The sequence below is a fragment of the Anomaloglossus baeobatrachus genome, chromosome 2 (genome assembly GCF_048569485.1).
Source record: "Anomaloglossus baeobatrachus isolate aAnoBae1 chromosome 2, aAnoBae1.hap1, whole genome shotgun sequence".
NCBI lineage: Eukaryota > Metazoa > Chordata > Amphibia > Anura > Aromobatidae > Anomaloglossus > Anomaloglossus baeobatrachus.
In genome coordinates this window covers 98,912,272-98,928,542 of record NC_134354.1, presented here as the reverse complement: position 1 = coordinate 98,928,542, position 16,271 = coordinate 98,912,272, and the positions used below count along the sequence as shown (strand labels likewise).

At 44.7% G+C, this 16,271-nt stretch overlaps 1 protein-coding gene across 7 annotated transcripts in view; it reads left to right on the top strand.

Moving 5' to 3' along the window:
• ABR (ABR activator of RhoGEF and GTPase) overlaps nt 1-16,271 on the top strand; it is a 551,973-nt gene that overhangs the window by 453,791 nt on the left and 81,911 nt on the right. For all 7 annotated transcript variants that reach the window (XM_075335215.1, XM_075335218.1, XM_075335216.1 and 4 more), the window contains 2 exons: nt 5,720-5,817; nt 7,877-8,008. In XM_075335215.1, the coding sequence (XP_075191330.1) occupies nt 5,720-5,817; nt 7,877-8,008 (230 nt within the window). The remainder of the gene's footprint in view (nt 1-5,719; nt 5,818-7,876; nt 8,009-16,271) is intronic.

Here is a 16,271-nt window from a genome sequence, read left to right as displayed (position 1 = left end):
GGAACGTTGCCTGGCACGTTTTTTCGTGCGGCAAAAAAAAACCGCATCGCGCCGCATTCGGCCGATGCGGCGCATTTTTCAATGCATGCCTATGGCGGCCGGATGCGGCGCGATGCGGCAATAACCGCATCCGGCCGCCGCATGCGGTTTTTGCCACGGCGCATGCTCAGTAGCATGCCGCAAGCGGCAAAAACCGGACGGGCCGCAAAGGAAAAACTTATGCAAAGGATGCGGTGTTTTCGCCGCATCCGTTGCATAGCTTCCACAGCCGGATTGAGCCGCAGAGCTCAAGCCGGATGTGTGAAAGCAGCCTGAGTCTTAACAATAAAAAGGATACGAAAAAGTCGATCCTTTGCATCTGTTTCAGGAGTTACTCGTTCTTAATCAACAAGCAACATTGATAGTGTATCACCATTAATAAGATTCCCTCCATCGACCACATCCGGCAGCCACATGGCAGCAGATCCAAGCACTTACATGTGCAGCTGTGTGGTACTGATGGAAGAATATGATGGCCTCCTGTAGAGGAATATTCTTTTTTGGGTATTGTGTGGTTTCTCCGGGTGCTCCGCAGTCCGCCTGCTTCCCTGGGATCGCATGGATTATCAGAAAGGCAGGTTACATGCTTCTTAATGTGCTGTGGAGGCGGCCTCCCAAGTCATTAGCGGCTTTGTATTAATTACTGCTGCCTGTGAACATGATGTAGAGGGAGGTTTTGCTGAGCACAATGAATTATGTTATTTCTTTTAGGTACTTTCACCTTTTTTTGCATTGTGCTTATTTTTAGGAACATGCTTAACCCTTTGGCCGCTTAATATGTGGGAAGAGTTCAGCGATTTTTGCTATGGCTTTAACTGATAGAAGTTATATTAGAAGATCCAAATTGATGTGGAGTATGTTTTCTTCTACACAGGATAAGCCATAATTATCTAATAGATGTGGGTCTTACTGCTGGGGTCTTCACCTGTTTCAATTATGGGGGTCCCCCACGTCAGGGTGAAGTGGTTATACACATGCAGCTCTGTATTTTGGAAGTTTTAAAGATAGATGAGCAAGCGGTCATGTCTGCTCAATAGCAAGTGATCTGGAAGATGATAGCAACTCTTAATTTTACCATAAGCATCAATACATGGGTCTACACTATTATCTATGGAGCCTTTAATGAAGCAGTGCATAAAAAAAAAAAAGAAAGCATTATGACTAGCCAATAATCAGCGAATGTCCATTCATTCAATAAGCGCTCGGTTCAAGGTTATCGTCCTGTTTAAATAGGCTGGCAGCCACTCAACTAATGAGCATAAAGCTCATGTGCCTGTATAAAAATCATTGTGTTCGGCAGCACATTATTTTATATAAACAGCACATGTGCTACCGAGAACATGATACTGTATGGGGACAGAACTAAAGTATTAGCGATTGTATTTTCCCCATCAATGTTAGATTGGCCTTTTATACACAGGACACTAAATGACCACTGATCGGCTTTTCTATAGCAGACCAGCAGCCATTATTGTCCTTTATCGGCCTCTGTAAATGCACTATTATAGGGGTTAAAGGGAATCTGTCAACAGGTTTTTGCTATATAATCTGAGGGTAAGTTGAGGTAGGGGCTGAGACACTGATTTCAGTGATGTGTCACTTATTAGACTGTGTGGCGTTGTTTCAGTATCAGGAGTGTTTTATCAGCAGGAGATTTGCACTGCTGGACTAGGTGCCAACCTGCTTCCTTGTCCAACCCCACCTCCAACACTTATTAGCAACTAACAGATAATGTATTTAGATAACGGCTAATCTGAAGTGTAAGAACTCTGTGTAACAACTGCTGCACCTAGTAAACTAAGTGACACATCACTGGAATCAGGGTTTCTGTTCCTACATCAGGCTGCTCCCAGATGAGGTAGCAAAAAGTTGGTGACAGATTTGCTTTAATATGCCATTGTTTGGCTAAATCTGTCATGCAAGAGGTGATCTTTATAAAGACAGCTCGGCCTGTCATAATGTAACATAGTTAATTGTGGCATGTTTTTCTACCACTTATTTAGGGTATCTCTATACGTTCTGATTAGTGATGAGCGAGCACTATCATGCTCGGGTGCTCTGTACTTGTAACGAGCAGTTGGACACTTGGATGGGTGCGACTCATTTACCGAGTATATGGAAGTCACCGAGGGACTCAAGCATTTTTCCAAATTTACTTCCATCGTTCTCGGGAAATGAATCGCACCCATCCGAGCGTACAACTTCTCATAATGAGTACCAAGCAGCCGAGCATGGTAGTGCTCACTCATCACTATTTGTAACCAGGACCGAGCACTCCAGCTTGGTAGTGCTCGCTCATCACTATTAGTTACAAGTACCGAGCAAGATAGTGTTCGCTCATCAGTATTTTGTTACGAATACCGAGCCCCTGAGCATCGTAGTGCTCACTCATCACTATTCGTTACCAGTACCGAGCCCCTGAGCATCGTAGTGCTCACTCATCACTATTCGTTACCAGTACCGAGCCCCTGAGCATCGTAGTGCTCACTCATCACTATTCTTTACCAGTACCGAGCACCCGAGCATGGTAGTGCTCCCTCATCACTATTAGTTACCAGTACCGAGCACTCGAGCATGGTAGTGCTCGCTCATCACTATTCTTTACCAGTACCGAGCACCCGAGCATGGCAGTGCTCGCTCATCACTATTCTTTACCAGTACCGAGCACCCGAGCATGGCAGTGCTCGCTCATCACTATTCTTTACCAGTACCGAGCACCCGAGCATGGTAGTGCTCCCTCATCACTATTGATTACCAGTACCGAGCACTCGAGCATGGTAGTGCTCGCTCATCACTATTCTTTACCAGTACCGAGCACCCGAGCATGGTAGTGCTCCCTCATCACTATTGATTACCAGTACCGAGCACTCGAGCATGGTAGTGCTCGCCCTTCACTATGCAAAGTAGCGCTTGCTCTTCACTATTCGTTCAGAGTACTGAGCCCTCGAGCATGGTAATTCCCGCTCATCACTATAGCCAGTGCCGAGCATGGTAGTGCCCGCTCATCACTATTTGGTATGAGTACCAAGCACCCGAGCATAGTAGTGTATGCTCATCACTACCTGTTACGAGTACGGACCCCACCGAGCATGGTAGTGCTCTCTCATCTCTAGTCCTGATAGATTAACCATTGCCCTGAACTCCCATGTTGTAAAATAGCTTTTGATCTAAAGCAGCTAAGTGGGGCTGACATGTTAAGCTCGGGCTCCTTTCATGTACAGGCTGAGTGGATCCTGCGAGTGTGACAGGGTCACACTTACTATTTATCAGGTCTTCAGTGATGAATCACATGCCGGAGTTCAGTAGAAGGCCCCAATCTCAGTCAGTTTGGTTGCCCTGAATGCACCACCGGGCCACGTATGGCAGGAAGCTTTGATGTGGAATACAAGGCTGCAATATGATCTCGATATTCAAAGACCATCTGACCTGACATTTCCCTGAAAACACATGTCACGTTCAGCGCCATTTTATCTTTACCAGTTTAACTGGGGGATCATTCTGTTCATCGATTACCTTGTCCATCAGGTTTGGGGAGAACTTCACAATGTTAAAAAAAAAAAAAAAAATCTGGAAATTCTAAGTTGTAATTCAACATCACTCAGATTTGCATAATTTCATCTATCACGTCGTCACTATGTCCGATTGGAGGTTTTTTAAAAATCTTGAAATAAATTATTTAGTAACGATCCAGTCCACCTCACTTGCCTGATAATATAAAACCTGTCACTTGATAAATTCTTTCATTCTTCAAAAAAGTAAATTGCTTAGAAGGCTGCATTGTGCCATTACTCTGTTGTTCTTCCTGGAAATATATGAATACATTGTCACCTGGGTGTTACCATTTTTCTTGTCAATTAGTTGGGTCTCTATTGATAATGTCAGACCAAGACATTGATGTTATGGACCCACATTGTCGAGGGAAGTGGTAATACCCACTTGTCAGTTTATTCACAGATTTCCAGGAGGAACAGTACAATGCAGAACTCCATGAAATGGTGACTTATTATTTTATGAGTAACATAGGATTATGTCGGAATCACTGACGAGAGGAACAGTCTGCTGTTTTAATTAGTAGTTATTTTCCCCAGGATATTAACAATTCTGGATCATCCTTTCTTAGAACTCTGTATTATGCTGTTCCTCTGTTACTCCTTCTACAAATGTGGGCATAAGTTAAATCGCACCAATCACCAGGATTTTCCTATATAAACTAAAGGCAGTGCTATACTGGCACTATGAGGCTGATTCTATACATACCTTTAGTTGTCAGATTGGATGTATAGTTTTTGAAACACAAGCAAGTAAAGTTTGTAAAATGAACAGTTTTTTGATTGTTAGCAGCTACCAAATAGCTAATATGTAGAGTGGGTTTTCATAGTGATTCTCGCCCCCCTGCCTGTCCCTCCTCGCTCTGTTATTTATGCTAATTCTATGATATAAGCGTTTTACTCATGATAACATCTAAATCCCAGTTGCCAGAGGGACCTCTGCTAATGTCACGCCCATGTGACCAGAAGAGGCGGGGCCTCCACCGAAATAGCGGATACCAGGAAGATACACTATTCTTTTAAGTCCACGTGGGCATAGAGTTGATTATAATAAAATCAGGAGTCTGGGGGTAAGACCCCCAAATGGGGTGGTGCAGGTGGGGGGCGGGGCGAAGCCCCCCCTGCATCAGTATGGTGGACTGGAGGAAGTGTCGCCACGCCCACCAAACAAGCAGTCACGCTCACTAACCAAGCTGGTCACGCCCACAGGTCCTTCTGCCCGCTGGAATTTAGCCATAACCTTTTACTAATGGCTATGGCTAAATCTTAGTGGCTGGAAAGACCTTGTTGATGTCATTCCCAAGTAACCAGAAGGGGCGGAGCCTCAGCCAACATAGCTGATACCAGGAAGCAACATTATTTTTCTGTTAGCTGAGGCCCTGCCCCTTCTGGTCACATGGGTATGACATCAGCAAGGTCCTTTTAGTCACAACCATTAGTAAAACGCTTTTATAATGGAATTAGCATAAATAAAAGATAAAGGGAGAAACAACAGGCAGGGGGCGGGATTCACTATCAAAGCCCACTCCAGCAAAAAGCTGTACATTTTACAAACTTTACTGGTGTGCTTTTCAAAACCCATACATCCTAGCTGACAACTACAGGTATGTATAGGATCATCCTGATAGTGCCAGTATAGCACTGGCTTTAGGTTACATAGGAAAATCCTGGTGATTGGTGCGCTTTAACAAATGGATGTTACAAGCCGGGGGGTTTCTTACAGATCCTGACCCTGTCCAGTCACTGACTGTTAGGGACACACCTCTTTGGCAAGAGGAATAGTACGGTAAGACTACGGTGTCAATTCATTTATACATTCCAGTATGGATAACAGAACAACAGTACAACCCTAAGTTGGAAGAAAATATTCTTCGTAATTGTTATTTATTGGAAAATACCAGCATTTTTCTTAAATATAGGAAGACAGTCCCTCTTTAATGTTTTTTTCTGGGCTTCTGAATGCCCCCAAGCAGCTGAGACCAGTAACGTACGGTATCATGTCACAGAGATGTGGGAATCCACTGTGGCATTTTTGCAGGCACTGGCACATGTTTTAGGCTTTTTAGTTGAAATGTGGATGATTTAATTCTCATGCCTGAATTGTGTTGAATCTCCCTGTCTTGTCTTGGCAGACCTATACTGCACACTAGAAGTGGACTCGTTTGGCTATTTTGTCAGCAAAGCTAAAACCAGAGTTTTCCGGGACACTACAGAACCTGAGTGGAACGAGGTGAGGAACGTTTCCCAGACGTTGTGCTTCTTACTGGCCGATAATCTTATTATCATATCCTTACAGTCCATATACAAGTGTCCATGTCATAAAGGGAATGTAAAATGGTATAATTAAAGGGTTTGTCCCATACAGGACTCCAGCCCAATCTGCCCTAATAGGACATCTACCCGTTATTCCATGACAATAAAACGGGCTCTTATATTATTTTTTGCTCCCAAAGATGCCCTAGGGCTAATTTTCAGGAGATGTCATATATTTTCCCATGAAAAAACAATCCGCATTTGTTCTTGAACAAAAAAGCAACACTTATTCAAATCTAACCATGTCCTCACATTCTGGAACATCAACATTTTTGTGTTAATCTTATTATTGGTTCAGATCCACATTTTCTTATCTGATGTGCTATTTTCGTGGTGCAGAATCAGTCCTATAGTGGTGGGTACATAACATATTTGCAAAGGTTTAAATTACCTGCTTAATTTTATTACTCTCTATGTACTGCTCAGTTTACCCCCAAAGGATAGCAGACAGCCCCCAAGAAAATCGCACTTATCAGACCCCAAACAATTAGAGCTTGCAAGTGAATGGGCTCTCACATACAAATCACGGTCACTGTCAGGTCCCCTGTGTTGTACAGCGATTAGCACCCCCTGGTGAAGTATTACTGGTATCGTTAGAGCTGCAGTGCAATGCAGCTGGAATGCTGAGGGACCTGACACTGACGCAGATCTCTTATGTGAGAGCCTATCAACCATTGCCACTTTGTAATTGGGTTCTGGTGGGTGGTATTATTTTTTGGGAGGGGGAGTGGTGTTTCTGCTTTCTTTTGTGGGTGTCTGATTTCTTTTAGGAGTGTCTGATTTCTTTGCTTTAGGAGTCCTGCTGTATTTTTTCAAATGTTTTTTGATTGGACACTTCCTTAGGGAATTGCAACTAGGGCTTATTTTTGGAGTAGAACTTGTATTTTTAAGCTTACTCAAATAAAGCCCCCAACATCCTACTAGGACTTCTTTTCGGGGTACTTCTTATTTTCAGGGAAACGGGTATTTTACTTGCTTTTTTTTCTACATTATTCTGTTTCTTTGTTTTCCTTTTTTTTCTTCCCAGATTAAAGTGCTGAAATCTTTGCATTAAGGCTGTGTGCACACAGTACGATTTTATTGCGGGTTTTTTTTGTGTTTTTTGTTAGTTTTATCACAACACTGCAAGCCAATCCTTATGCCAGCAAAGTCAATAAGAAACCTGAAGAGTAGTGGACATGTTCAGTTTTTTTTCCTTGCAGATTTGGTGCAGAAAATAATGTGCTACGTTTATTCTGCCAATAGATGCAGAAATGTCCGCACCCACTCAACGTGTGCGTATAGCCTTACAGCACCATAGATTTCAGTACGATTTTTTTTATGGGAAATCAGTTACATCACTAGCCACAGGTTTCTATATTTTATTTTTTTTTTTTATTTTACTTAATAACTTGAACAATTTTATAAGTTTGGTTAAAGAGAAAAACCTATTTCAGCCGATTAATTGACGCTTTTATGCCAGAAAACTGGTTTAAAAGCTTTGTAAAGTCGCAAAATGTTTGGAGCATTGTACAAAAACATCGTGGGGTTTTTTTTTTTTATTTTCGTCAAATTCATCAAAAATGCCTGTATTTTGTATGCCAGAAATACTTCTCTAGTCTCTGACCGGAGTAGCATTTCTGGAGCTGCACACAGACACAAAGCACTCAAAAGAAGAGCCAAATTCATTATGTGGTGTTCGCCAATTTTGATGAATCTGCCCCAATGTCTCCGTTTCGCCCATATCCTTGCATAATGGAAACATTTTAGATTCATGGCTCCAAAAACCTGGTTAATATTTATTTCTATGTTGTGTGTCCACATTTCGTAACAAAAACAAAATGATACAGTTTTATGAAATTACCTGATTTCTGGGCAGATGGCTTTTTATCACCAACTTGCATTGCACTAGTATTGAGTCCATACATTCTGGGCCCTACATGGTGGAATTCCCGTGTTCTGCACCTTGATACCAGCGTTCTGCTCTTTCCCGGCAGGAATTTGAAATAGAGCTGGAGGGGTCTCAGTACCTGCGGATCTTGTGCTATGAGAAGTGCTATGACAAAAGCAAGCTCAACAAGGACAACCATGAGATAGTGGACAAGATCATGGGCAAGGGACAGATCCAGGTACACGCTATACAGAAATTATACTGTTTCGTTAAAATGTCTGCTCCCTGTGTTGGGGGATTTGGTCAAGTGGTGGATTCTGGACTATTTGTGTGGCCTACTGTGCTGCTGGTATTGTTTTGCTCAGCCGTCATTTGTGTGCAGTACAGACAAAGGTTTGGACACACCTTCTCATTCAAAGAGTTTTCTTTATTTTGATGACTCTAAAAATTGTAGATTCACATTGAAGGCATCAAAACTATGAATTAACACATGTGGAATGAAATAAATATTTCACAAAAAATTGTGAAACACCTGAAAATATGTCTTATATTCTAGGTTCTTCAAAATAGCCACCTTTTGCTTTGATTACTGCTTTGCACCCTCTTGGCATTCTGTTGAAGAGCTTCAAGAGGTAGTCACCGGAAATGGTCTTCCAACAGTCTTGAAGGAGTTCCCAGAGATGCTTAGCACTTTTTGGCCCTTTTGCCTTCACTCTGCGGTCCAGCTCACCCCAAACCATCTCGATTGGGTTCAGGTCTGGTGACTGTGGAGGCCAGGTCATCTGATGCAGCACCCCATCACTCTCCTTAGTCAAATAGCCCTTACACAGCCTGGAGGTGCGTTTGGGGTCATTGTCCTGTTGAAAAAGAAATGCTGGTCCAACTAAACACAAACCGGATGGAATAGCATGTTGCTGCAAGATGCTGTGGTAGCCATGCTGGTTCAGTATGCCTTCAATCTTGAATAAATCCCTAACAGTGTCACCAGCAAAGCACCCCCACACCATCACACCTCCTCCTCCTCCATGCTTTACGGTGGGAACCAGGCATGTAGAGTCCATCTGTTCACCTTTTCTGCGTCACACACAGACACGGTGGTTGGATCCAAAGATCTCAAATTTGGACTCATCAGACCAAAGCACAGATTTCCACTGGTCTAATGTCCATTCCTTGTGTTCTTTAGCCCAAACAAGTCTCCTCTGCTTGTTGCCTGTCCTTAGCAGTGGTTTCCTAGCAGTTATTTTACCATGAAGGCCTGCTGCACAAAGTGTCCTCTTAACAGTTGTTCTAGAGATGTGTCTGCTGCTAAAACTCTGTGTGGCATTGACCTGGTCTCTAATCTGAGCTGCTGTTAACCTGCGATTTCTGAGGCTGGTGACTCGGATAAACCTATCCTCCGCAGCAGAGGTGACTCTTGGTCTTCCTTTCCTGGGGCTGTCCTCATGTGAGACAGTTTCTTTGTAGCATTTGATGGTTTTGGCCACTGCACTTGGGGACACTTTCAAAGTTTTCCCAATTTTTCGTACTGACTGACCTTAATTTCTTTAAGTAATGATGGCCACTCGTTTTTCTTTACTTGGCTTTTTTCTTGCCATAATACAAATTCTAACAGTCTATTCAGTAGGACTATCAGCTGTGTATCCACCAGACTTCTGCACAACACAACTGATGGTCCCAACCCCATTTATAAGCCAAGAAATCCCACTTATTAAACCTGACAAGGCACACCTGTGAAGTGAAAACCATTTCCGGTGACTACCTCTCAAGAGAATGCCAAGAGCGTTCAAAGCAGTAATCAAAGCAAAAGGTGGCTACTTTGAAGAACCTAGAATATAAGACATATTTTCAGTTGTTTCACAATTTTGTGTGAAGTATTTCATTCCACTTGTGTTAATTCATAGTTTTGATGCCTTCAATGTGAATCTGCATTTTTCAGAGTCATGAAAATAAAGAAAACTCTTTGAATGAGAGGGTGTGTCCAAACTTTTGGGCTGTACTGTATGTCATAAGACCAATAGAGTTTGCATATCAGTCTTTATCTTGAATTTAATTTTAATTTCTGTGCAAATTAAACTCAGAACCTGTCAGTATGGGGGTGATGGTGCTAGTACATTCTTAGGGCGCCCCCTGCTGTTCTTAAGTTCCACTCCGAACATCTAACCTATATGTCCAGTACTTTAGGTTGCACATGCTCAGTAGCCTGGATGTTTTGATACATTGGTATCTGCATGATTCCTGTTTTGTTTTGTTTTATTTTGTTTTTTTCCATAAATTTTCCAACAAGAAGCAGTGCACTAGATGCTACTTATCACCAACATGTAATGGTGCTCTCAAAAAAATAAAAAACACCTGAAAATGGTAGAAATCTCAGAAGTAACAAACAATGGTCACCTCTTTTCACCAGCGTTACGGGACTGATCCTCCAGTGATCCTTCTGCTTTTGTTGACAAGCAGCCAACTTGTAATTTCTGCTGTCAATCAGTGGCCTGAGCAGTCATGTGCTGTACTCTTAAAGGTTAACCGTCATTTTAATTTTTACTTCATATACAACTAGTGCACATGATCATAAGTAACTATAATATGTCGTATCGGAGACATCTGCTTCTTTCTCCTCCTGGACTGTTTTTTTACACTCTAAAATCTCAACTCACAGGTAAAGTCAGGTTTCAGTGAAGACATATTTTCCCATTACATAGATAGTAGATGGCAATTGGTGCGGATAATTCTTTGTAAATGGGAGGAGCTCTGCCTCTCGCTCCTCCCTGTGCCTCTCGCTCCTCCCTGTGCCTCTCGCTCCTCCCTGTGCCTCTCGCTCCTCCCTGTGCCTCTCGCTCCTCCCTGTGCCTCTCGCTCCTCCCTGTGCCTCTCGCTCCTCCCTGTGCCTCTCGCTCCTCCCTGTGCCTCTCGCTCCTCCCTGTGCCTCTCGCTGCTCCCTGTGCCTCTAGCTCCTCCCTGTGCCTCTAGCTCCTCCCTGTGCCTCTCGCTGCTCCCTGTGCCTCTAGCTGCTCCCTGTGCCTCTAGCTGCTCCCTGTGCCTCTCGCTCCTCCCTGTGCCTCTCGCTCCTCCCTGTGCCTCTCGCTCCTCCCTGTGCCTCTCGCTCCTCCCTGTGCCTCTCGCTCCTCCCTGTGCCTCTAGCTCCTCCCTGTGCCTCTCGCTGCTCCCTGTGCCTCTAGCTGCTCCCTGTGCCTCTCGCTCCTCCCTGTGCCTCTCGCGCCTCCCGTTGCCTCTCGCGCCTCCCGTTGCCTCTCGCGCCTCCCGTTGCCTCTCGCGCCTCCCGTTGCCTCTCGCGCCTCCCGTTGCCTCTCGCGCCTCCCGTTGCCTCTCGCTCATTCCTACACCTCCACATTGAATCTCAGCAGCAGCAAATGTCACTTCCACCTCCAGTAATGGAAAAGTCTGCAGTCACTGAATACAGATTTTACCCATTAATTGAGAATGAAATATCAGTCCAGGAGGAGAGAGAAGCAATTTTGTTTGATAAGATATATTACAGAGCTGCTTATTTTCATGTGTACTATTGATTTATCAAATAAAAATTAATAGGACGATTACGCTACAATAAGCATCTGGGTATGGTGCACTGATGACAGCAATATGGGTGCAGCAGTCTCATGCAGGCCGCTGTAAAATATCCATATATACATTTATATGGTATTTAGAGATACTGGGTCAGTTTTGTAAAACATTTGTCTGATTTGACAGAGAATTTGTATATTTAATAGCACGACAACTACTTAAACCTTCCATTTAACATACTAGACAAAGATGGAGGGGGTTAGTCGTTGAGGTTTTTTGTTGTTTTTTTCTTGTTCTTTTTATCTCCTGTACTTTTACAAATTGATTCAGACGCTTACTGACCTTAAATTTGTCATTTTGTTGTTCTGCCTTCCTCACCACCTGAACAATGTCTTCTAGTTAGAGATAGCACCTCAGGATATGCTTGTATATATGCAATGTGTGTGTATATGTGCGTGTATTTTTTTTTATTCACTTTATTGTTAAACGTAATGTAAATGTGTGTATAGATACAATTACACACACACATACGCATTTACATCATAAGTCAGCAGTTGCCGTGTTGTCCAGTTGTGTGCTGTCTTCTTGTCTTGCGTCTTCTCGGCTGTCGCTCGTATCCTCCGTGTACTGTCTATATCACATTGCTCCTGTGTAATATGCTGTGGTGTTGTCCAGTTGTGTGCCGTCTGCTTGTATTGCGTCTTCTCGGCTGACGCTCGTCTCCTCCGTGTACTGTCTATATCACATTGCTCCTGTGTAATATGCTGTGGTGTTGTCCAGTTGTGTGCCGTCTGCTTGTATTGCGTCTTCTCGGCTGTCGCTCGTATCCTCCGTGTACTGTCTATATCACATTGCTCCTGTGTAATATGCTGTGGTGTTGTCCAGTTGTGTGCCGTCTGCTTGTATTGCGTCTTCTCGGCTGTCGCTCGTATCCTCCGTGTACTGTCTATATCACATTGCTCCTGTGTAATATGCTGTGGTGTTGTCCAGTTGTGTGCTGTCTTCTTGTCTTGCGTCTTCTCGGCTGTCGCTCGTCTCCTCCGTGTACTGTCTATATCACATTGCTCCTGTGTAATATGCTGTGGTGTTGTCCAGTTGTGTGCCGTCTTCTTGTATTGCGTCTTCTCGGGTGTCGCTCGTCTCCTCCGTGTACTGTCTATATCACATTGCTCCTGTGTAATATGCTGTGGTGTTGTCCAGTTGTGTGCCGTCGTCTTGTATTGCGTCTTCTCGGCTGACGCTCGTCTCCTCCGTGTACTGTCTATATCACATTGCTCCTGTGTAATATGCTGTGGTGTTGTCCAGTTGTGTGCCGTCTGCTTGTCTTGCGTCTTCTCGGCTGACGCTCGTCTCCTCCGTGTACTGTCTATATCACATTGCTCCTGTGTAATATGCTGTGGTGTTGTCCAGTTGTGTGCCGTCGTCTTGTATTGCGTCTTCTCGGCTGACGCTCGTCTCCTCCGTGTACTGTCTATATCACATTGCTCCTGTGTAATATGCTGTGGTGTTGTCCAGTTGTGTGCCGTCTGCTTGTCTTGCGTCTTCTCGGGTGTCGCTCGTCTCCTCCGTGTACTGTCTATATCACATTGCTCCTGTGTAATATGCTGTGGTGTTGTCCAGTTGTGTGCCGTCTTCTTGTCTTGCGTCTTCTCGGGTGTCGCTCGTCTCCTCCGGGTACTGTCTATATCACATTGCTCCTGTGTAATATGCTGTGGTGTTGTCCAGTTGTGTGCCGCCTGCTTGTCTTGCGTCTTCTCGGCTGTCGCTCGTCTCCTCCATGTACTGTCTATATCACATTGCTCCTGTGTAATATGCTGTGGTGTTGTCCAGTTGTGTGCCGTCTTCTTGTATTGCGTCTTCTCGGGTGTCGCTCGTCTCCTCCGTGTACTGTCTATATCACATTGCTCCTGTGTAATATGCTGTGGTGCTGTCCAGTTGTGTGCCGTCTTCTTGTATTGCGTCTTCTCGGGTGTCGCTCGTCTCCTCCGTGTACTGTCTATATCACATTGCTCCTGTGTAATATGCTGTGGTGTTGTCCAGTTGTGTGCCGTCTTCTTGTATTGCGTCTTCTCGGGTGTCGCTCGTCTCCTCCGTGTACTGTCTATATCACATTGCTCCTGTGTAATATGCTGTGGTGTTGTCCAGTTGTGTGCCGTCTGCTTGTCTTGCGTCTTCTCGGCTGTCGCTCGTCTCCTCCATGTACTGTCTATATCACATTGCTCCTGTGTAATATGCTGTGGTGTTGTCCAGTTGTGTGCCGTCTTCTTGTCTTGCGTCTTCTCGGGTGTCGCTCGTCTCCTCCGGGTACTGTCTATATCACATTGCTCCTGTGTAATATGCTGTGGTGTTGTCCAGTTGTGTGCCGTCTGCTTGTCTTGCGTCTTCTCGGCTGTCGCTCGTCTCCTCCGTGTACTGTCTATATCACATTGCTCCTCTGTAATATGCTGTGGTGTTGTCCAGTTGTGTGCCGTCTTCTTGTCTTGCGTCTTCTCGGGTGTCGCTCGTCTCCTCCGTGTACTGTCTATATCACATTGCTCCTGTGTAATATGCTGTGGTGTTGTCCAGTTGTGTGCCGTCGTCTTGTATTGCGTCTTCTCGGCTGACGCTCGTCTCCTCCGTGTACTGTCTATATCACATTGCTCCTGTGTAATATGCTGTGGTGTTGTCCAGTTGTGTGCCGTCTGCTTGTCTTGCGTCTTCTCGGGTGTCGCTCGTCTCCTCCGTGTACTGTCTATATCACATTGCTCCTGTGTAATATGCTGTGGTGTTGTCCAGTTGTGTGCCGTCTTCTTGTCTTGCGTCTTCTCGGGTGTCGCTCGTCTCCTCCGGGTACTGTCTATATCACATTGCTCCTGTGTAATATGCTGTGGTGTTGTCCAGTTGTGTGCCGTCTTCTTGTCTTGCGTCTTCTCGGGTGTCGCTCGTCTCCTCCGGGTACTGTCTATATCACATTGCTCCTGTGTAATATGCTGTGGTGTTGTCCAGTTGTGTGCCGTCTTCTTGTCTTGCGTCTTCTCGGGTGTCGCTCGTCTCCTCCGGGTACTGTCTATATCACATTGCTCCTGTGTAATATGCTGTGGTGTTGTCCAGTTGTGTGCCGCCTGCTTGTGTTGCGTCTTCTCGGCTGTCGCTCGTCTCCTCCGGGTACTGTCTATATCACATTGCTCCTGTGTAATATGCTGTGGTGTTGTCTCACATTGCTGTGCTCTCTATCGCTCACAGTTCCTGTGATGTCATGCAGAAAACGTGCCATAATTGTCATGTTTCTCATTAGTGCTCCGCTCTGGGGGGCTGCGCTCCCCTCCTCTGCTGCCGGGAATCTTTGGGGAGAAGGCAGGAATGCATCTAAGTTAATTTCTTCCTTCCCTCACAGGAGATCTTGTCAGTCCATACAGCCCCTTTCTAGGCCCCCTGATATCCTATATAATTACCTTTTCCCCTTGAACTGGGGTCAGAGCGGAGAGGTGCAATGTTCAGAGGGATGAAGGTTTTTACTAATAAAGCGTAGGTTAATATTTTATCCCGTCCCTCCCAGGGTGAGGCTGGCACCGTATGGTACGTTCTTTGGGCTATTGCTTTTATTATTTTTGGTGAGAACCCTTCACTTCCCGTCTTTTCATGTAGGGTAAATCTCCATCTCACCAGCTGCTCCTAGATGGAAATCCATTTATTCTTGATGTTTGCTCGTAATCTGTTTTCTTAGTGATAAGCCTTTAAAGCGAAAAATAGTTCTTGTATTTAACTCCCACATCCAAGACAAAACTAAAGTAGGCTCCATTTCATCTTTTATCATCATTTATCAGAAATGAGAAAGTTCTTTGCCGACTGTGAGAAAGACTCCGGGCTGCATCATGTCTGCTCATCACTAGAGTAATGCTCGGCCGCCCATCTTTGCGATACCACTGATTTATATAGTAAATATCATCTATAGAATTCAGACGGGAATGCCTTAACAAAGCAGTGATGGCGTCCCCAATAACATGTTATGAAAAGCAGGATCACCTCTCGCTTGAATCAATTAGATGCTTTTTATTTCATATATGCAGTGTCCAACACATTATATGCAATATTCAAATATGACGCGTTTCGGCTGCACTATTTGAGAAAGGTATAACGGAGCCCTATGCGAAACCATGGGCGATGTGACCCATGACTCAGCTTTGGAGGGCAAACTAGGGGTTAATAGAGCATTTCCGCAGGCTTGGGGGCGTCACAAGTGTAGGGGGAGATGGTTCCAAGGGGGGGGTGCGGTTATCAGTTAATAAGGGAATATATAAGGTCCGGATAAGGGGGTGGCCCTCAATCGGCAGGGAGGCACCATTACTGAAGGTCCCGCCCCTCCCCCCGATGAACAGGGTTGTTTAGTTAAGGTTTAAGTAATTAAAATGGTTTGGTGGGTGTGGGTGAATGGTTATTGAGTCATTTCGGCGTGCGGGGGAGAGGAAGTTCTTGGAGTTGGTGGAAAAATTCTGGTTGGGGGGTGGTAGATGTGGTGAATATAACCTCCCATGTTGGGTCAGTTCTTGGTAAAATTGCCTTGAGAATTTGGGGCTCTTCAGGGTGCGGTCCCTGGGAGTCGGTGTGGTTGGCTATGTTTTCTGGCAATAGTAGTGCCCCCGAGCCTGTGGTCATGGCTGGTGGCAATGCTGGATGTTTTTCCTTAATGGTTTTTTCAGGTTTTGGAGCTCCAAGAACCTCCTCACCTTTCATGTTAAGTTATTGTTGTTGTTTGTTATAATAAAGCCCGATTTGGCCATATTAATCCAATATGGTTGTCTGTCGTTTATGGGGGGGATCCGGGGAGGGGGTGGGGGCTGTATAGGTAATGGGGTGGTTGGAGGTATGAGGTGCAGCCTCTACAATACTGCAGTCAAGGCCCTACCAGCCGAAACGCGTTATATTTGGAAATTGTATGTAATGTTTGGACACTGAATATATGAAATAAAAAAGCAAATTGATTCAAGTGAGTGCTGATCCTGCTTTTC